This window comes from Ruditapes philippinarum, unplaced genomic scaffold (assembly GCF_026571515.1).
Source record: "Ruditapes philippinarum isolate M1 unplaced genomic scaffold, ASM2657151v2 ctg10_1_1_1_1, whole genome shotgun sequence".
In the NCBI taxonomy this organism is placed as follows: Eukaryota; Metazoa; Mollusca; class Bivalvia; order Venerida; family Veneridae; genus Ruditapes; species Ruditapes philippinarum.
In genome coordinates, this window is record NW_026866259.1 from 145765 (window position 1) to 169395 (window position 23631).

Sequence of the window (23631 nt, forward strand, 5' to 3'; positions counted from 1 at the left end):
ACTGCAGAAAAAAAAACAAAATATTTAGACGCATAACTAATGATGTACTTATTATGTCAAACGAAATATAAAGCATTATATAAACATTGTCAGCTGTAACTGAAAATTTCAAGCTAACAAAATGTGAGTTTAGCTGCAATGTTGATTTCACGTACTCTTGCAAGTGGAGAAAAACATTTCAACAAGTCAGCAAAACAGACAAATATGACATGACATAGTATATATAACAGTTTTATGTTCATATGCTAAATAATAACTAATTTTATTGCATATGTTACTATAATTAGTAATAAAAATGCGTTTCGTTTTTTTGAATATGACATGCCAAAATCCCATATTGAGGCTATTTCCGGTCATTACGCACCTGTTGTCAAGTAACGGCAGAACGTCCACGCGTATAGACGTTACGTTATTGACAACCGCATCGCAAAAATGGCCGTCGAGATGACGTTGATATCTTTTGCGAATCGCTCGATGGATTTAGATAATCTAATCGAATATTGTCTAGCACTTTATCTTAGTGGTATATTTTCCTGCCTTCCTAATTCTATAGTTAGTATATGGATATTGAATACAGGTAAAACAAATAATAAGTACTTATTGACGCAAAATGTATTAATGAAAGAGCAAAAATCGTTTAGATGAACAATGTGTATTATGAAGATAACAACAGCAAAAGATAATATTTAGGAATTGTTGTAATCTCTGACAAACCAGTTAATGAAGTTATCAGACGAGATAATTGACTAATGATTATATAACGCTAAGCTAGGCTAATAATACATTCAAACGATACGTTTAAATGACAGAATTTTATGTTATAATAATTACAAGTTAATGTAGTATTTGGAAACCAAATCCTGATATTCACTTGATAATGTTATGACCTTTTAACTTTATAACTTCAGAAACGTAAGTAGTTCCATATAAAATGATATGATTGGTGTTAGGATCTTTGATTGTTTTGTGCAATAATAAACTATGTCTTATGATAAAAGCAGTTTCTGTTCAATGCAATTCGTTTCCGTGTAACGATTAAATTAGTTTTCTTTAGTAATACAGTTAGGTTTATATTGTATGAATTAAATTAATTATTTTTTATATATCCTGAAACATTTATGTAGGAAAAAGTCTTCGGGTATCATGTTCAGTTACTATAGTTTAGTTCCTCGTGCTAAACACATTCTTGTATTGTTTTTAGTTTATCATTTGTTCCGCCTAAACTATCGAAGGAAATGGACCGGAAATAGATAAAAAAAGTCATACTTTGGTAATTCGTTTCCATGGAAACAATTGTTGTGGTCACCATATTGGCCTCATACTGACAAACATGCGAAAACATTCAGAAAATGTTGAACCTTTCCTGTCATCGGTTTACCTATTGTTTCCTCATCACTGAAATTGATGAGAAATTCATGTTGCAGACGTTATTTTTAGCGACAGATGAGCTTTTAAAATAATTGATCTGAGAAGTTTGTGTAAATGGAGAAGATAATATATAATCTTCTTTCAACTTTCTTTTGAAATCTAACTGTTTGTGTCATTTTAAGTAATTTTGATGCCAAAGAAATAGTCTTAAAATAAAAAGTTTGTAACTGTAACTTAATTGCACTAATTACTAGATAATTTCGAGAACGGATTCTAAAGTGTTTAAACAAGCTTACAGTTTCCAACATTCGAACTAAAATAAAACTAAGAAAAGCAATGATACATTTTAGCAAGCGAATATGATCCCTTAAGTGATTTTATAAATCTAATATCCTATTAGTCATTGTTTTGGTCCAGTTATTCTATTTACCTTAATACAGCGCTGCTATTCTTGATTGAAGACATTTCTTTAGAGACTGATATTTGAATGTTATTAAAAAAATAAAACTTATCATTTATAAATTAGTGGCTCAAGCATTTGAAAGATTTGCTTAAAGTTTTACTTGTGATAATCTTGAATGGCAAACATGACTTTTTAAGCTATAATGATAAAAAATGTCACACACAGACTATTAAATCAAAACGCATTTGTTTTGGGAATTTAGTTAAAAACATGCAATTAATACCAAATGTATAGCATTCTGATAGAAAGAAAGTTCCATATTTTCAAAAATTAAAAAACAAATGCAGGTAAACACAAGGTTGAAAATGAAATGTTTGTCTAATAGATACCCAGATTTTGTATATCAAAATATGTATCAAATACTTTATTAATATCCAATATGATCTACTTTATCAATATCACATATGATCTATAAAGTGGTAAGAAAACACTATATATGTAAGGAGTTTTATGCTTGATTCAATATTCACCTCGTCTTGTATCTGGTTGTTTCGAGAAACAAGAGGTCTTAAGGTCTAATGCCGAACTTAATGCATATGCTGATAATTATTTTCTCATAATCTTCAATCATTACAACGTATAACTAAAAGTATTTTTATTTCACCTTTGTGTTTTATTGCCTTTTTGTTAATTAGCCTGTCTAGAGCTTGCATTACGTCATTCAACATAATTTCTACAAAAATAGAATATATACATAATATATTTAGATGGATTTAGAAGCAAACTTTACAGATAAGAAAGCAAGTAGATTTATTTAAGACTTTTCCGATGTTATGCAATTTTCATACAAATTTAAGTCACAAAGACCAAAATAAGATTATGTTGATATTTTGGTGGATTAAGCTGATTGTATTTGTATTTATATTAAGTGCTAAATATTATCAAATATCATACCTTTCGTCTTGAATTTAAAGGTTATGCGTTATAATTTACGTAACTCTGATAATACTGCTGGAATATATGCGCGAACTTCTTTATACTACAACTTCTTTCTTCCCTCTACTATACGCGATTGGAACAACTTACCAACCGAAGTTCGGAACTTACCAATTCAAGAACTTCTTAACACGTAACAGGAAACGCACACCTAAATACTACTACTCTGGTAACAGAAAATTACAGGTTCTCCATACACGTCTTCGCACAAAATGCAGTTCTTTAAATTATCATCTTTTTCTAAAAAAAACATATCTCCCTCACCTTTATGTGAATGTGGTCAAGTCAAAACCAACTATCACTTCTTCTTTGAATGTTATCGCTACAATGTGTACCGAAATGAATTATTTATTAATATTCAAGCTTTTGATATCAATCTCGATATTCTTCTCTTCGGAAACCCGGGCCTATCAGATGAGGATGATTCAACAATATTCTCTAACGTGCAGTCTTTTATAGCAAAAACTAAAAGATTCCTTTAACGATTTAACACATAACAAATAATTATGAGACTCTCCTACCCCTTTTTCTCTTTTGTGAAATTGAATAACTACTTCTTTCATACTCCATATATATTTGTTTCTATTATACGTATGGTTATATATATTTTTCTCAGAAAATTTTACATCACCAGTTCAACACCGAAATATTTAACAACTAAAAGGAGAAGAATTCTATAAGACCTAGTCTTTCGTTCTTATCCTCTTCTTTGAATATTTTCAAATTTTGTATGTGTATATATTTCAAATGTTATTATGTACATATTCTGAGAATAAATATGTTTAAACTAAAGGTTATGCTATAATATATATATTCTTAGGACGTAACATAATAGCATGCTAAAAGAATGAAATGATATTCGTCTTCAACTGAAATTAATACAGTAGTATGTCATTATTATGTTTCCCTCGTATCAATTGTTGTTCAAGTTTTTGGAATGGAGTTGAGTTGCTTATTACTTCATGTTTTTGTTTTGTATCCCAAATAAGTATATTTATTCCCAATTTTATCACTTATATTTTTTAAATAAAATGCACATGTCTTTTGCTGTTTTTTTTTTTTTAAATAAGTTTTTTATTTAAGTTTAATGATTGGCATTATGTTAGTAGATTAGGGAAAAAAATAATTAAGATTATCCAAATATGATTTATAGACATATATAAAATTATATGGTTCAGCAAATAGCCATAAAGAAGCGACTTTTCTTTTATCATATCAATTAATCCGCCACGTGAACATCGTGCAAAAATTGGTTATTGTAAGAGTATCACGTAAAACACGTGTTTTGTTTCTAAATTAACCTCTTGTGATAATTAAGATGATTGTAAAGAGGATCAACTGATCCTGCGGAAATGCTTTGAACAGGTAAGTTATTTCAGGAATCCTGCAAAAAACGTGGGAATAAATCTATAGGTATCGTCTGCAGCGAAAGTACCAAAACAAATGTTTCTTCTTGTGCAAATAGTTTAGTAAAAACTAGTTTCGTCTGCTTTCTGTTATCAAAGTATTAAATGGGTTATTTGATCGTTATGGTACGTTAATCAGTCACTTTCGGCAATGTCATGGTTTTTAGAGATTTTATGTATTTTTGAAGAAAAAAATATCTATATTTTCATAAGAATTTTAAAAACTGCATAAACATATTAATAACTTAATTCCTTTTTTTTTTCAAACGGTGCCGTTCATTCGAACTTTCAAAATAAAAACTTTATTTTTGGTCATATGTAATTATGCTAGAATCTAAAATCATCATCGCAGGTAAACTTAGGGAATTGTCTTTAGTACTATAATTGTGTATAACAAAAACATCATCCCCTTGACAAATAAATAATGGGACTTGATTCAAGTAACATCCTACAAGCAATATGAATAAAAAAAACCATGTAATTTTACAAAAATGTTTCCTGCAATATTGCTTAATATCTTCGTGAAATGAACAAACATTTTTAAACATTTATTAGATTTAGGACTTATACTTGTTAAACCACGAAACTCGATATTGACTAACTGCTTAAAAGAAATTAAACTCGTATGTTTTTATTCTTGTAGCTTTTTTCATATTTCATAAACAAATCCTTTAACTGTATGTATTAATAGATTTGGTATTATAATCCGAATCTTGGCACTAATAACTGACCGATTTAATAATAACAATCATATTCGAAACAATTTAATCCATATTTGTAAAGGATCTATTGTATACAAAGGGCTTGATAGTGTATTTAAGATTTCATGTTTTAACATTTGCACGATTGAAGCCATATATATAGTATAGACATTATAGTCAATCTCATTGTACGGTATATTTGCCATATACAGTATATTCAAAACGCTGAATAAAAAAACGCAGGACAAAAGACGACGGTATCCGATTGACAAATGTGATTTTATAACAAATGAATATTGGAGGAAGACAACGAGTATGTAATTTAATACCTATTTTAACCTCTGCGTGATCAATTTGGATAGACTTATTTTGTATGTTAGCGACTTTTATACGCAAAAGATTGACAGACAATACAGTATTGTTTTACTTAATTGATTTTTATTCCATTAATGAAGTTGTTAGTAGAAATCGAGAAAACAAACAAAGGTCACGGAGCTATAAATTAAATGTGATTCCATTGTTTTACAGATTACTATCGGGTGAGAATTCGTGCTCTTATGAACGGAAACTAATATCTACACTGCCATTGCCAGTTTTTAAAGTGAATGGAATAAAGTTGGGATCTAATACAAACATGTAAAATTGTGATATAAATTTCAGACATACATCAACATTCTGTTAATTTGGATAAGTTTATAGATGTTGATATATTAAATATTACATTAAACACTGATACATATCTGTTACAATTAGAACAGATTAAAACGCAACTATCAAGGCGTTTATATAAGGCAATAATATTGTTTTTTGTGTCGTCATTTGTGACGACACATTTGCTGTTGTAATACCCGCTTAATTGAAGGAACCAAAAATGTCTGCTGAAACTCCAAGCGAGGATGGGGAGATTCACGATTTAGTGTTGCTGTTTGCTAATTCAAAGATACCGCGGGGCTCGGATGCATTTCAAACTCTTATTGACGATTTCTTGAAACATGACGATGACGTCACAGACGCAAATGATGATGTCACTACATCAGATTCTAGCGATTCTTCAACGAAGCCTGAAACAATTTCGGTGGAGGATGTTGCTGCAGTGCCAAAATCAGTATTGAAAGCTAAGAAAAAAAGTGTGCGAATGGAATCACCAAAACATTTATCGCACGTGCACTGGCCAGACGAGGAAAATTCTAAATTAGCATCTAGTCCTGGTCAAGAACAGTTACATCACGCAAGACTTTACATGAAGACAACGCCAAAGCCAATTCTTAAACACGATGAATCAGTGCTTGTGCCCAGTTCAAATGAGAAACATTATCGAAGGTTTAGCACACCTCCACATATATGAATTGTTTTATTCCGTAGATCTTTTTTGATAAACTTTTCCAGGATGATAACAGGGTATTGTTTAACGATTATGGCAAGAAAGGGCCATAGAAAATTAACGCGAAAATGTTACCGAAAATTTGTTATCATGTACAAGTATTTCCTATTTCGGCGATGCGCCCTTGATCTTTCTTATATTTTTTTTACAGAAATACCAAATGACAGGATTTGAACATACTTTGTCTTTGCAATCACGCGTCAATTGTTACTACTTGTGCGACTACGGTCGATAAAAACTGTATTTTACCAATGGTAATATATGAATATATTGAGAGATTATGTGTTTTATCTGAGGATAGCATTTATCTTTAGCATCCGCGCAGTCTGATCAGGATCCATGCTGTTCGCTTACAGACCATACAACAAGTAAAGAAACTGATAGCGAACAGCATGGATCCTGATCAGACTGCGCGGATGCGCAGGCTGGTCTGGATCCATGCTGGTCGCAAACCCATTATTTTGGTTTTGTCGTGACACGGCTCATTTATTCTTGTTACCCGCTCACATGAATAGTATGCTAATATGAAATTGATTATAATTTGTTAATATTATTTAATGTATTAGGCTTTAATATCAATTGATTTCAGATTCAGATATTTGTATGACCGCACAATTTTACCCTACGAATAGTAACCTCAAAAACCATCTATCTTATATAAAATTATGAAAGTAAATATAAAAATTTTAAAAGCGATTGAACCTAAAATTCGTACCTGAACTTATTTGTAGTTTTTACGGTTAGTACATTTTGATAATGATGCCAATATTTTTGACATATAGAGAAACAAGTAAAAAAAGGCAATATTAAATAAAATGTTTATAAAGAGGTGGCGTATTGTAAATTAAGTATTTTATATAAATTAAATCAGCACATGAAACAAAACAAATGTTTTCATATGATTTAGAAATGGATAAGATTTCATAACAAGGTGATATTAATATAGTTTTAGCACAATATTTACAACTATAGGTTTTTGCATATTTTCTATTTCCTATAACGCAGCACTATGTTGCATTTTTGTATAGCCCATAGTGGAGCCTTAGTACATGACATGTTTATGCATTTATTCTATGATTTTTCTTCTTCTATGTATATAAGTTAATGTTATTTAGTTAGTCAAATATTGTAAAATGTAGATATGAATTTGAATCATATATCATCTTCTTTTTTAACTTTATTTGTTCATGAATTCATGTTTATATATTGTTAAAGTTTTAATCATTTTTATGTATAATAATATCTGTCGTAAAATATCCCTTTTTCTCAGATAAAAATGAAGAAAAACCTTTAAATGATGTTTCTTGATAATTTCTACATATATTCATCTAAAAGAAAATAGAATAACAGAACATTAAATATAATGTTTTATAAAAACTGTCTTCCATTTCATTAAGGATAACAGATTTATTTTCATTTTGTATCTTAGAAATTCTTTCTTTGGAAACATTTTTTAATTTGCAGTACGTACAATTAATTTAATACTTATCGATTAATAATTTTGTTGATTACGTAGTCATACAGGATTATGACAATAAATAATAAAGATTTACATACGCCTGCATGCAGTATGTGCACGCACAGGCAAATTGTAGAAGTTTAAATATATTGGCGCCAAAACAACATTCTTTTGTTGCTATAATATTATATAGAAACAAGTAACTATATATACATTGTAGTAACAAGAAAATTAATCAGGAAGGGAGCGCTGTAAGCATGATATTACTCAATGTATTATATGTTATTTATATTTTATATTTAATGTCACTATGTCTTATTTACATAAACAGTTTTAGATATCAAATAAATATTATTTTACTTCAATTGTTTTTTGTTGGAATTTCCGTATAATTTGCATTTATACATGTGTCCAACCGGTATACAAAGAGACCTTCTGTATAATAATAAACTTCTGAAAAACAGGTTTTATGTGGTAAAGGAAAGTTGGTTTACCGTTTGCTAGTTCTATGGACATATCAAAAAATATATGGTTTTATTTATTTATTTTATGCCATAAAATGAATAATTTACGATAATAGTACAATGCATTTTTACAAATCAAACATCATCAAACTGAGAATTATTGGCTCCTTGGTGAGTTGTACATTCTGCTTTTGACAACCCCGCATTTTGTTCTTTTATCTAAAAAAATGTTTTGGTACTTTGGAAAGACAAAACAAAACAACATCATTTCCTAGACTACTTCTTAAATTACACTCGAACCCGATACTTTTCTGTTCCCATCTCCTGTTTCGTGTCCTATACAATAACTGCCCCTTTCATGGAGATAACGACATATTTTGCAAGATATCATAACTTGACCTCATAAGAAGTGATATTACCAAAAGTCATAGTGCTCTTTATAAAAATATTCCTTTGAAAAATAAATTACACCATCTCTAAAACATTGACATTTGCTGTTTCCCCACGCCCCACTCATTGTCCCCCCTCGTCTTGTGCCCCTAACCGCATTCAACCCTTATACATTTGCAGATGTTAAAAGTACGAAAACAGGTTCAGTAACATTAAGTGGAAATGGTATGTAATAGTGATATCCGAGTATTGAGGGATTGTTTATTTTTTTAACGAATGCGTAATGTAAAAGTTTTTGACTCTTTTATTCTTACCAATGTGCCAAGCCGGTTGAAGTGTCATTGTAATTTAAAAAGGATTTTTTCAGTATACCAGGATATAATACCTAATTTATGTAAATTTAGTTTATTATAGCAAGCAATACATGTTTTTACTTCTCAAGTATTTTTGATAGAGATTTGTAACCACTACAGAGGTCATTCATAATACAAAATATAATTATTATACAGCTAATAATCCCAGCAATAACTTATATAATCGGGCATATATTTAGAGGACAACAATAATTTTAAGAATAAGGATTAGTAAATGAAATTTTGATCAAAACAAACAGCTTAAAGTTAAATCGCAAAGAAAATAACCGCTTTCAATGCAAAGTTGTTTTCAAAGTCAAAACACGTGATTGCTTACAAAATTAGTTAGACCATCGTTTACATGTTTATCGTAGATATAGTTTTAACATTTGCGTTGGTTTGCGACAAAGTGGTATTTCTATAGACTGTTTTGTGCCATGTCGTATTTTCGCTCCACGGAGCCAGGCGAAAACGCGAAAATACGAGAAAATGGTGCGAAAATACGAGAAAGTGGTGACTGTCGTATTGCGGAGCGAAAGTGTGACAAAATGATGACTTTCTCATATTTTGAAAATAGCACGTGACACGAATCAGCAATTCCGCATTTTTTCTTACGCTGCAACGCCATTTCTTGAATACTTGTCGAATGTAGTGCACCACATTATCAATGTTTCCATTAAACTGAAAAATATGATATTTGTCTTTTTTTCTCCGAATAGTATTTATATTTAATAAATTTGTAATTGTTACAACATTTGATCTAGTATTTTATTTTGTCCTTGACATACCATGATGGTTCAATAATGTCCGGAAAATAGAATGTTACGAAACCTTATCACGCTAAATATTCTAAATGGACTCTATCAATCTGGACTCTATCATTTTTTAGGACTTTTTTTAATTTGTAGTGACTACATAGCGAATAGTGTAGACCATGGTCGGATCGGACGTTCTTATCTTAGTCTTCACTAAATTCATGGGTAGAATAAGTTGCAAGCATGGCTGCCAGCAGGCAAAATGATAAAAACATAAATTCACGTATTCGTACAAGAAGTCTTTATTAAACAGAAGATTTTTGTTGCAGTTATTTTACAAGAAAAGAATGCTGGAGACGGCGTTTGCGATTTCAGAATAGTATACCCTCCAGTTAATTCTGTCACCCTCCAGTTGTTTCTGTCTCGGATTTATATAATTAAGATCCGTTATCCTGAAAACTGGTAGAAGCTTGTGGGCACCAGAATCGAACCAGTTTTTCTCCTGGCCTTTATTCATATGTCTATATGTTATTTATAAAGTTTGTATTTAATATTGTCAGTTCAAAAAATAGTACTCCTCTGAAAAGAACTTCCCATCTTCTATTCACTTAAAGCATGGACAAGTGTTTTGTAAAATTGTTTTTAAAATCTGTTTTTTAAGAGATAAAAACAATGTATGAAAAGAAGATATAAAAGTAATAACTGGTTTTAAACCTATAAATTCATGCAAGATATTTGTTTGAAAAATGAGTCCGGCATTTGCAATAATGTTTGAATGAAATGTGTTTTTGTTATTGTTGTTTGCCTTACGGTTTGGAACCTTATTTTCCATAATGATGCAGATTACGTAACTCTTAACATACTAAATTTTTGTAACGGATTTGTCCTGCTTTGAATTTGGAACAGTCCATTCATATTATAAGTAATTTTAATTTCAAAAAATGAGGTGCCGATAGTATAGAACCTGGTTAAATTTCATGTATGTAAAGGCTGGCCTGGCAAAGGCTGATCACCTTCCGGTTCCAGTAGGTGATCACTCGAACTCGAGGTATGTCGCGCGCTTAGTGGCTACTTCCGGTTGAAGGTATCCAGATTCCCGGGCGCTATTTCGAAATAACTTCCTGTGTAATGACTTCATGTTATATGATAACTCCTCAAACGATGGCCTACTTGTTTTCCTGTAATGTATGTAAAAAGCACTATACAAGAAATTCATACGCAGTAGTAAAGGATGCGAATTTTGCTTTGTCATATTCATCGAACACATGCACTTTTTAATTATAATTGCAATATTGAACATACAGTGAAGGGCGATTTTAGCAGAAAATGATATAGATGTAGATATATAAAGGAAAATTGTCTGTTTTATGAGTATCCTAAATATCACACTGAGAAGTGAGAAAATTGCAATCTTGAATATGTGAATGTTTCGCACTTCGATGTGGATAGTCTTTATACTTGAGGCATATTCACAAAAATAAATTTTCTTTATATCAATTGCCTAAATAAGTAAAATAAGAGCAGGAAAAAGATACATTAAAACCTGTGTTAAAGACCGCCCGTGAATTAAGACCATCGTGTATATAAATGCCTCTTTTCGACAACACTTCATGGGTCCAATAGAACAGAGTAACCACCAAATAAAGACCACTTGCCTAGAAAGGTCATGTTTGGTCTCGAGTTTGGATGGCACTTGTTAACAGCTTTGTAGATATAAAGATGACGTCAAACATTCAATGGCTACGTCAAAAAAAAGTTCAACAGAGCTACATCACCAGCACTGTGAGTGATATACTGTGATTAATATTGATTTTATCACAACGATAAAACTCAGAATCTCATTGGTTAGCATAAAATAATTTGGTATATTCAAGAGGAAAGGGATTTATAATGAAGAGGGGAGGTGAATAATATTCCTTAGGGAGGAAGAATTTGTGATCATTAGGCAACTGATCAATGGCGAATGGTCATTGCAATGAGGGGCAAATGGTCATTGGACGGTACGTGGCAAATGATCATGGAAGGTTGATGGTAAATGATTTTGGAGGGTAAGTAGCAATAATCATTGGAGAGTATAGGTGGTAAATGATCATTTGAGGTAGAAGTGGTAAATGATCATTTGAGGGTAGAAGTGGTAAATGATCATTGGACGGTAGAAGTGGTAAATGATCATTGGACGGTAGAAGTGGTAAATGATGATTTGAGGGTAGAAGTGGTAAATGATCATTTGAGGTAGAAGTGGTAAATGATCATTGGACGGTAGAAATGGCAAATGTTCATTGGAGGGTAGATGTGGTAAATGTTCAAAACAGGACAGGAGTGGGAAATGAACACTGGAGTGTAGAAGTGGTAAATGATCATTGGAGGGTAGAAGTACTTAGTAAACGATCATTTCAGAGTAGAAATGGTACATGATTATTTTAGGATAGAAGTGGTAAATGATCATTGGAGGGTTAAAGTAGCAAATAAACATTGGAGGATAGGAGTGGTTAATGATCATTGGAGGGTTGAAGTGGTAAATGATCATTGGTTGAAATGATCATTGGAGGGATAGGGTTGGAGTGGTTAATGATCATTGGAGGGTTGAAGTGGTTAATGATCATTGGAGGGTTAAAGTAGCAAATAAACATTGGAGGATAGAAGTGGTAAATGATCATTGGAGGGTTAAAGTAGCAAATAAACATTGGAGGATAGGAGTGGTTAATGATCATTGGAGGGTTGAAGTGGTTAATGATCATTGGAGGGTTAAAGTAGCAAATAAACATTGGAGGATAGGAGTGGTTAATGATCATTGGAGGGTTGAAGTGGTTAATGATCATTGGAGGGTTAAAGTAGCAAATAAACATTGGAGGATAGGAGTGGTTAATGATCATTGGAGGGTTGAAGTGGTAAATGATCATTGGAGGATAGAAGTGGTAAATGATCATTTGAGAGTAGAAGTGTTAAATAATCATTGAAGGGTAGAAGTGGTTAAATGATCATTGGACGGTAGAAGTGGTAAATGATCATTGGCGGGTAAAAGTAGTGAATGATAATTGGAGAGTAGAAGTAGTAAATGATCATTTGAAGATAGAAGTGGTAAATGATCATTTGAGGGTAGAAGTGGTAAATGATCATTTGAGGGTAGAAGTGGTTAATGATCATTTGAGGGTAGAAGTGGTAAATGATCATTGGACGGTAGAAGTGGTAAATGATCATTGGACGGTAGAAGTGGTAAATGATCATTTGAGGGTAGAAGTGGTAAATGATCATTTGAGGGTAGAAGTGGTAAATGATCATTGGACGGTAGAAGTGGTAAATGATCATTGGCGGGTAAAAGTAGTGAATGATAATTGGAGAGTAGAAGAAGTAAATGATCATTTGAAGATAGAAGTGGTAAATGATCATTTGAAGATAGAAGTGGTAAATGATCACTGGAAAGTTGAGGCGAGTTGTAAATGATCATTGGATGATAGAAGTGGTAAATGATCATGTGAGGGCAGAAATGGTAAATGATCACTGGAAAGTAGAGGTGAGTGGTAAATAATCATTGGATGATAGAAGTGGTAAATGATCATTTGAGGGTAGAAGTTGTCAATGATCATTTGAGGGTAGAAGTGGTAAATGATCATTTGAGGGTAGAAGTGTTAAATGATCATTGGACGGTAGAAGTGGTAAATGATCATTGGACGGTAGAAGTGCTAAATGATCATTGGAGGATAGAAGTGCTAAATAACCTCTTGAGGGTACAAGTGGTAAAGAATTACCAAGTTTGTAGTGTGATAATTAAAGGGTGTGTATTTGGGATTCATAATTATTGGAGGGGTAGAGGCTTATTGTTTTATGTATAAAACTTTAAAAAAAAAAAAAAAAAAGACTGTTTCAAATGATATTGATAATAATTGCGTTCAACTGCAGTATATATTATTTTTAGATGGTTACTTGTCAATTTCACTACACTAAAACCCAAGGAAAGCCACTTTACAACACAATACATTGCTTTGGTTTTTAGAGAGAAAAAAACAACAAGAAAATGAAAAAGAAAAGAAGTTTACAAGTATGAAAATATTTTATTATCAAAAGATAACAGTAACAAGAGAGTTTGTAGTACAATGTATAGTTTAATTAAAGAGCATGCCTACATGCATATAATTATGTCAACAATTCATATAGCACTAGCCAATAGCCAATGCTTCCTATATATAACACAGAAGATATTTATACAAATATTTCTACATGACACCACTTATTCTTATTTACAGTTCTGCTTAACAATACACACACACTAAAAAAAGGTTTATATTTCAAAAAGGTAAACAAATACGGCCATTATGTCAAGGTTATATGGAATTGATATCTTGAGCACCAAAACAAGTGAAACAAGTAGTTTGTAATATACACTTACAATAGTATTCCTAAATGTCATTTTTTTGTTTGACAGAAAATAATAAGAAATTCTGCTGAAACATTTATTCAAAATATAAAACTATATATATTTACATTATAATCTAAAAAAGACATTGTATAAAAAAGGATGAATTTTGACAGCTTAAAAAAAAATGTCACAAAATGACAAACCAGTCTGTCAGTACAAGTGCATTTAAGTTATTACCCATAAGAACTTATATTTGACATTATATTGTTAAATAAACTACAAAACAAAATTACTGGACATTAACTAATCAATACCTGAAATAAAATATTCCTATTTCAATAACATTGTACTTTCAATCTGATTGTATTTTAATCCATAATAAGATTTTAATCTTTATAATCAATAACAAAATTTTTAATCCTTATCCAAGGTCAGAAAACTTATGATTTTTTAGATAATACATTATATAAATGTTTCCAAATAAAGACAAATAAGCGGACAGAGGCATTCTTAGGTCGCTTACTTGATTATTGGTCAACTTGACACTCTGGAGGCAACATGGCGACAATCCAGCTTCACCCCCACCTGCCCTTCTGTGCTATCCCCTACACTGGACAACTTTCAACATTCAACTTTTAATTATGTAAAGATTGTTGAATCTCTAAATGCTACTCAAAATTATATTGTATTGGTGAAAATGCTGTTGTACAAATATTTTTCCATTTTAAAGAGAGGATATAACTATGTTAATTTGAACAATCAAAAAAAAAATGCCTGTCTTAATTGAAATATTTCACTTTCAATAGTAAATAAGTTGTTAACACACCTAAAATCTGAAAATTCTGTTCTTATGACAAGCAGTTAGAAAATCTGGAAAAGGGGAGAATCCCTACCCCATCCCCAAAGAGCATTGAAAACAAGTTAAAAAGTGAGAACTGCAGATTTGGTTTGAAAAATTTTAATATACAGTATTTGTGTGACAAGTTCACTTGTATTAAAACAGTTTCTGTATCTAGTCTATGCTGATTTGATGTTTAAATAGTGAGAGATATCAAAAATATCTCACTGATATAATAATACATGGGTGAAAGTGAAAAATATAAGAAAACCTGACCTGAAAACCCTGATTTTAGTATCATTTCAATTGGTTTTATAAGGAAAAAGACGGCTTTCAGGAGTAGAAAAAATCTGAACTTTCTGGCAAATATCTGAAAACTTGTACCTATGATATTGTAATTTCCATCATACACGCATCAATTAAAACAACTACATGTACTACATTATATATCAAATAAAAATTATGATATCATGAAACAATAGAAATGTAAGTATAGCATGGAATGTTTTATTTTTGTAGATAATAATAAAATATTAAAGACACAGACTTGAACTATAATGACAAATTAATGATATATAATTTTTGCATAATACTTCACTATGATTTTTATAATAATTAAGAACAAACATAATCTGGAACAAAATAACATTTAACAAATTCTATTTACATAAATTCTCACAAATCATAAGAAAAAACAAACACACAAGCAAACAAAAAATCAGAAGATTCTTTGGCTAAATCTAGATGTTGTCTACAATAAAGTGAGATACATTTTACTATGATCCTTTTAAAATATCATTATATAACTAGAATATAACTAGAATCAGTTTTATTATTGATATAACAATTCATCTTATGCTAATACAGTAAAGTAAAAAAAGTGAAATTTTCACAAGTGAAATATAAATCATATCACACTTTCATCAGAGAGACACACAGCTTAATTTATACAACTCATCAACTGATGAAAGAATATCTAAGTATATATACATGAAGGCTTAAATGTTCATTATAAACTAAGTTTTCCCCTGTATTTTAAAAAATTCAAACACAAAAGTATTATGCATAATGTTCTCCCATATCATCAAAGATTCAAATTAGAAATGTACAAAACACTGCAATAACTGTTACATACATGTACTTGATATAAAAATATTCATAAAAAATATCCATGCAAGTATCCAAAATTACCACTTTTTTTATTTTTCGGTTGGTCAAACTGACACTGTGAATGTCATATGGCCCCAGGTTACCAGTCATGTAACTAATTCAAGCATAGGCTGGGTTCCTCAGAATTACCAACCTTATTTGAGCCGTGTCATGACAAAACCCTACATAGTGGGTTTGCGACCAGCATGGATCCAGACCAGCCTGCGCCTCTCCGCATTCTGATCAGGATCCATGCTGTTTGCTTACAAACGGTATAACAAGTAGAGAAACTGATAGCGAATAGCATGGATCATGATCAGACTGCGCCGATGCACAGGCTGGTTTGGATCCATGCTGGTCGCAAACGCACTATGTTGGTTTTGTCATGGCGTGGCTTATTTACTTTTGTGAGATGAAGGTATATAAATTCCCCCAAGGGATTTGAACCTACAGAGATATGGTCTAGTACTAAGGTCACCATAACCACTCAGCCATGAGGCACCTGGTCAAATCTTTTACAATTGCATAGAGAATAAGAATATTTTTGTATACATGGAAACTTGTAATTATATTCACCTTTTTTTCTTTTTTTTCAAATATTCAAAAGGAAGATTTATCGATGACATAATTATGCAATTAATATTACATAGGCTAGGCTGAGAAAAGAAAATTCATGAGAATTCCATGCACACATCTAAAATTAATTCTCACTAAAAATGTATTATGCAAAATACGAAAAAAAAAATTCAGACAAAAAAATCAAACGAAATCGAACAAAAATGCAAACTATCACAGTAAACAAATGGCAGGTGATTTTTTATGATTATCATTTTAATCTAAAGATTTTATTAACATTTATCTCTATAATCTAAAGAGTTTTACAAATAATAGAACATATACCGACACTATTAATTCTTAACAAATTGTCATAGTTTTTAATAACCCTCTCATCACCACGAGACACTTTTGTATTAGTATGGTTAATCTGCCACAGAAATTTCTTTAAATTACAGGAATTTATTTAGGTAAAAAAAAGCTTAACAAATGCTTACACATCTGTACATGTATTTGGAAAATACAAAAAACTGTTAGAAAATGATTTATTTGCAACCTATTAAGGGATATATATGAAAATAAGATATTAATTCAGGTAAAAGATTTTCTACTTTTTATGGCAGGCATACCCGTCATAAATTAACACTAAATTTGTGAATGTAATGCATCTAACCATCTTAACGGCAACAAAAAGGGTTGAGCAATTTGAGCAAGCTTTTTTTACCTTTTGTAAATACTATTTTCTTTTTACCAGAATGGAATGTTGCTAATACTCATTTTAAACATAAGTTTCCTCTTTGTTCACTTTTTAAAGTACATTCAACACCAACACATCAGAATTATGAAATCATCACCTTTAATAACACACCACTCAACCGTAACAACACCTAACTAACACTCCTGGAATGGAAGAAACTTCATTTTGAATTTTTAAAAGCCTGATATAAGCACCACTCTCTCGTTGGTCGACAATCAATCATCAAAATCTCCATTTAACACTTTACAAATATCCATTTCCATTTTGGCACCAAAACAAAAACAGCCCAGTTCAGACAAAAGGTAAAAACTTGCAACATCCCTTCCACCACTATCCACCAGGGGTTTAGAGCAGGGTTCAAATGACTGTCTCATAAAAAGCCCAGATGGCTAAATGTTTTAACATGATGTGGGACATTAAACTGAGTTTGTCATTCAGCATATATAATATAACTAATATAACTGATAAACAAATTCCTAGTCTACTATAATGTTGACTTATTCCAGTGACACTACCTGTCATTTTATGGTCAATTTAATATTACTGATCACAGCAACAGAGCCTAAACTAGATATTGGCAAACTTTCTGAAAGTAATTTTACAGTTCATTAGTAAAAATCCACATCATAGTACAATTTCTATCTATACACTATAACAATGCATTTCTTTAACTTATTTCTGTTACACACACACCAAGTAAATGCCTTTGGCTTAATGTCTATTTCTTTCTTCAATTTTTAGATTTCTAATTTATTTCTTTAGTTTGAAGTGAAGGGGGGGGGAAGAGATGTTTGATGTAAAACCAACTTTTCAAGCACACACAAACCTTTGGACCTCCTCCTGAATATGGAAAAGCCCAAAGTACTTGGTGGGATTCTAACTGACAGCCGTGAGGGGCAATGGTGTCAAAACTAAAATCAGGCCCCTTTAATTAAAAAATCTCTTACATCTCCATAGTTATGGGAATTTTTGCCCAAAGTTAAAATGGACTTCTTGTACTTGTTTCTTAAAAGAAATATCATGTAATATGAGCATACATATAAATAAAAACTTTAAACTCGTGTATAAGGTAGTCATGAACTTTTTTTTGAAATTTCAATATTCCTAAGACACTAAAAAAATCCAAATTGAGGCAAGGTACTTTTTTCCAAAAAAGGCAGAAAAGGTCTTTTTTCATAAAGTTTTCCTGATATAATGGCAAGGGTAGGTTGCGAACATTTAATATCAATCATGAAGGAAGACAATCACATAAATAGAAAGAGAAACTGGCCTAATGCTAAACTTTTTGTTTGACGGATAAAACGTTAACTTAAATTAAACAAAAAACAGTGCTATAACACATTGCAAAAATGATATCATGATGACTATTCATAGCTTTTTATCTCAGCTTCCTACTAACTAAATGCCCGCCTCCTAATATAGACACAATTCTCAGGCTCTGTAAACAAAGAACTATGTGGATGACACATAAAGAAACATCATTCTTGATGTTAAATTTGATGTCAGTCATACAAAACAACAAGGGACATAATTTAAACAACTTACTGTCACAATCAAGCATTTGCATTATCTTCCTTTCAATACTAAATATATATCAAATGTTTACCCCCTGTCTTTTTGTATTTTTGAATGACCTGTTTTTCTTCTGTCAAATGTAGAACTATCTATATAGATAAGGAGATATTTACAGTAACTAAATAAATGCAATTGTATCTATGGTTATATTTTACTGAAAAAAAATTACCTAAATATTTAATATGATAAAACAATAAGATATCCTAAAGACTTACTACATCTTTCCTGAGGTAATTAAAGTGTTAAGATGTGTGAAATTCCTAAAAAATCTTCTCAAAATTTATAATATTAATTTTAAACATCAACAGAATAACTACATGTACAAATGTATTAGATTGTCATTTAAAACCGAGGAGAAGTTGAGACTTTCCAAAATCATATAGTGTACACGTAAATGTATTATAGTTTTACCTCACTAAAATAGAGTTAACATACTCAAACTTTAACTCTTCAATATACCAAAATTTTCACAAAACCAGAAATTTTGTCTTGTTACTTCCTTGTATTGATCAAAAACTTCTTACAGTATTTTAAGTCAGTTTAAACCAGACATTGTGCAAAGAAAAGCCAGAACAAACCAGAAATGAGTAAAAATAATCTGATATCAACCAGAAATAACATAGAATTTTCTGGTGTAATCCAGATTTTTTTAATATTTTTTTTAACAAAACATTAAACTGGTAACCAGTAACAAAATTATCATTGATATGAGAACCCCTTTAAACAGTACAAACTTAATAATATTCAATATTAAAAAGAAAACAACAAATAAATCATAAATTGATGGACAGAAGGTCAATCTTATTCAATCTTGTACTACAATGTGTACATGCACGTACGGCACTTCTTAAATGCGACATTCTTGGAAATTACACACATACTGTTTGATATAACATGATAAAGCTTGGCAACAAAAATGATTAATACAAAATAGAACTTTTATTTATAAAACTGATACTAACTTCACTTTATAAGCAAACAAAAACAACAACAAAATAAACAACAGCAGTATAGTAAACTTGTGTGACAGTCCTGAGATTTATCATTTCAATAAATTCCATCAAAATTCTTAATTTACATCTGAGGACCTTTGACATTGTAAATTAAAAGGGTATGAGGCTTGTGTTTAAAAAAAAAAGCTGGAGAAAAAATTATTACTCAACATTATAAAAATAGCAGTCGAAAACATTGTTAGGGAATATCTTATTCTGTTTCTTTTGAAAATCATGTTTAAAAAAAAAGATTTAAGATGTCTTTCTGATATAACTCGTTCCATATATAACAGCACAATAATAACTAAAGAAAGTGATTTTATAGACTTTGAAATTTTTGTTGTATATTTTGTCTGTTAAAGCTATACATTTTTAAGGCTTAAGCTTTAAAAGTTAAAAACTCAAATTTTAAAGCAATATCTATTCAACAGACAATTACAGTCTGAAAGTTCAGAATCAGTCCCGTATTTACAGCCATTTATCATAATAAAAAACAATCTAATTGGTACTGCATGAAAAAAAAAGTGCCCTTATTTATGAAAAATTCAATAGTCATTGAATATCTTATGGAATACTTTTTAAAAATTAATCAACACTAAAATTATATTGTTTCCACAATCAAGCAAAAAAAGTTTCTTTAAATTAATACTCATGGATATTGTACATGAACAGAATAAAATGTTTTGAACAACACATTTTTCTGCTATTATACAATGTAAGTAGGTTTTTTTTAACCATTAAGCAATGATTTCATACATACACCATTTTGTTTTTAAGTCAATATACTTCCATATTTATTACCATATAAGCATTTTTGAAGCATTCTTTTTTAATTTATTTTTGCAGCAGATATTTTAGCTTTATACACTTTAAAGAAATAAAATTATTAAATAAAATAAGAAACATAGTTGTTGTAAAAAGCAGGTGGATGGTATTTAGATATATGCAATAACAAAGTTTAATGTACTACTATTCTACAACAATAACTTACAGCCAACTGCTGATTTTAAGAAACAATTTTAGGACAAAATGTCATTTTTGTTTTTATTTTGGACCCATAGCTTTTTTGTAAATGATAGAAGGTCCACTTATGGGAGGAGAAATAAATCACTCTAGACTGTTAGAAAAATGGATCACTTAAAAAAATAAAAGTTAAAAGTAAGATTTTGGGACAAAAAAATCCTATCTCAGCTAACAATAAAAAGTGATTTTCAAGAAAAAGCTATTGAGCTATATTTTAACTGATACATCAAATTTATAATAAAAACCATTAAAAACCATTTAAACATTAACAGTACTTTACTATCAGAAGACTCATTTCAAACAAAAATACAAATGTACATCTTAAACGCAATAAATATTCTTATCACATGTAACAAATGTACGTAGGTTTTTGAGTAGTTCATAATTATTTTTCCCAACTGTCACACAAGATTGCATAACAATTAATGTCAATATTTTTACCAACGTAAACCTGAAATTTAAATTATTGAGTGAGAACAAATAATTTCCCTGCGTATGCTAGCTGTTAGATTCCCGCGCCATTCGTCTGTATATTTTTGACATGTACGACTGAATCTCCAAGAATGTTGGTCGGTCATGTTTACTGAAAGAGAACAGAGCATATCATGCAAGAATGATAGCAATAATATGATAAAAGTGCAAAGGCAGTGGCTATTTAAGGCCTCTGAAGTCTTTTGATAATAGTTAAATTTTAGGCTTCTGAAGTCCAGTAAAAAATATCATCATTTTTAACACGAGTTTATAAATGAAATACAAAGCCATCAAAATAAGAAATAATAAAGATAAAACACAACCAATGATATGAAACACAATTAATGTGAATAAATCTAGAATTAACCCTTAAGCTGCTTAATACATTTGTATCTTATATGAACTTGTCCATCTTTTAATCTGGACATAACCATTAGCATTTATAGGGAAAATTACAAACTTTATTCTGACTAAATAGCAAACAGTGAAGATCATGATCAGATAGTAAAATAGTGCAGGCTGATCTTGGTCTGAACTGACAGTACGGGGAAAAAACAATTTCCACCAGCTGACTGAGGTAAAGAAGATTTACCATCTATATTTCACATACCAAAACAAAGGGCAAAACCAATACAAAGGGCAACAAATGATTATGAAAAGTAAGAGTTGGCACAAATTAAATATTCATCAGAAACCTGAATCAATTCAAGATTTGAGCCGCGTCATGACAAAACCAACATAATTGGTTTGCGACACAGTTTAAAGGAAGGAAAAGAATCCATAAAGCATTTTATTCAGAAGTTAATTAGTAATTACCATCCTCAAAAGGTAATTACCATACTAGAATTACATTAGAAATCATATGCAAGAATACACTTTTATAAAGTACACATGCTATAACTTTCAGGAAGAAGGTCAAGAAAAAACACAAAAAATATCGACCACACCCATGGCCACACCTGCGGCTGCTCTTCAATGCCACTCAGACAATGCTTAAACCATGGCCTTGCTACAGCGGAAAAAAAAGAGGAAGAAAATCTATTTTTAGTCTCAGTGTCCTTGACATATTTTAGATGTCCTTGACATTGACCCAATCGACCTAAAACCCAATCCAAAGGTTAAGGTACATGAAACATACCAATAACACCAAATATCTTATTAAATCAATCAATTCATCAATGTTTTTGTAGAAACAGGTAGTAAATGCATAATGCTTCTTTGACAAATTTCAAGGAGAATAACTTTCAAAATGTTCTCTTACAACAATGAAGTGTTTGCTTTTGACCTATTTGTGTATAATGTTACAGGTCATAGGAAGTTGGAGAAAACTCTTTGTTATGATAAATGTTAAAAATCTAGTCATTTTTAAATCTATATTGCATAAACATGGCCTTCAATCTTAAAAATTACCTAGTTTATAATAATACACACTTATTTACTCAAACAGCCACAGCCTTTGTTTAGATAAAACATAACATTAAACATAACCAGACATAATTTTAGACATAACCTGGACAGATATAGTTTAAGATATAATCTGATAAGACAAAAAGTTAGACAGAATAAGAAAGACATCATTTTAGATATAATTAGAACAGAAACAATTTTAGACATAACCGCATCAGACATATAAAGTTAGACATAACAAGAAAGATATAACTTGGAAATAACCTGAGAGACATAACCACTGACATATCCTGGGCAGAAGACTTGTTATTTGTTGACATAAACATCTGACAATGCGTATTAAGAGAAGAAAATGCTTTAAAATTTGAAATGAGATGCAAGAAAAACTTACTCATATTCCCAGCACTGTAACATGACATCATAAACTTCATCGTCACAATTCTCCGGTTTAGGAAGCCTCTTTCCTTCATCTACCAGGAAATGTAAAATCTCCTGCCCTTTCATTTTCTACAGTAGAAAAATAAGGAACATATATTTTATCATTTTACAAACAATCTTTAACTCATATCATTCTAAATGAAGGTTACATAATATGAGGACATTTTTGTGAAATTAACCCATTGACTTGTCCATATGCTTCATCACAAAAAAACAACAAAAACAAACATTATCTCTAGTAGAATTAGTTCCCATAGCAATGAGGGGCACAATACTCTAGTCACAGATATTTTATAATTCTGCCACTAAGGCCCACTTCTTAGTTTTTCTCACCTTCAAGCTTACTTATAAAAAATTTGAAATAATTAAAACTGTACCTTTCTTTTACCTTATAAG

The 23631-nt window shown here is 30.7% G+C and overlaps 2 protein-coding genes across 3 annotated transcripts in view; one reads left to right on the top strand and one right to left on the bottom strand.

Moving 5' to 3' along the window:
• The first annotated feature begins 5051 nt into the window (after positions 1 to 5051).
• LOC132731935 (uncharacterized) lies at positions 5052 to 8079 on the top strand. Its single transcript, XM_060718229.1, has 2 exons — positions 5052 to 5187; positions 5403 to 8079. The coding sequence occupies exon 2, from the start codon at positions 5746 to 5748 to the stop codon at positions 6217 to 6219; it is 474 nt and encodes a 157-aa protein (XP_060574212.1). The 5' UTR covers positions 5052 to 5187; positions 5403 to 5745; the 3' UTR covers positions 6220 to 8079.
• Positions 8080 to 9962: 1883 nt separating this feature from the next.
• The window catches only part of LOC132731936 (tyrosine-protein kinase SYK-like), a 35701-nt gene continuing 22032 nt past the window's right edge, over positions 9963 to 23631 (bottom strand). Inside the window, exons 15-16 of one of the 2 annotated variants that reach the window (XM_060718230.1) lie at positions 23189 to 23304; positions 9963 to 10854 (exon numbers count right to left, since the gene is read on the bottom strand). In XM_060718230.1, coding sequence (XP_060574213.1) covers positions 10710 to 10854; positions 23189 to 23304 — 261 coding nt within the window. In that variant the 3' untranslated portion in view covers positions 9963 to 10709. Of the gene's footprint in view, positions 10855 to 13705; positions 21503 to 23188; positions 23305 to 23631 lie in introns of those variants that run through there. The other variant, XM_060718231.1, reaches the window with a different exon arrangement.

Bases quoted from the DNA above. Each gene is read 5' to 3' on its own strand.
- LOC132731935 (XM_060718229.1), top strand. From the start codon at position 5,746: ATGTCTGCTGAAACTCCAAGCGAGGATGGGGAGATTCACGATTTAGTG.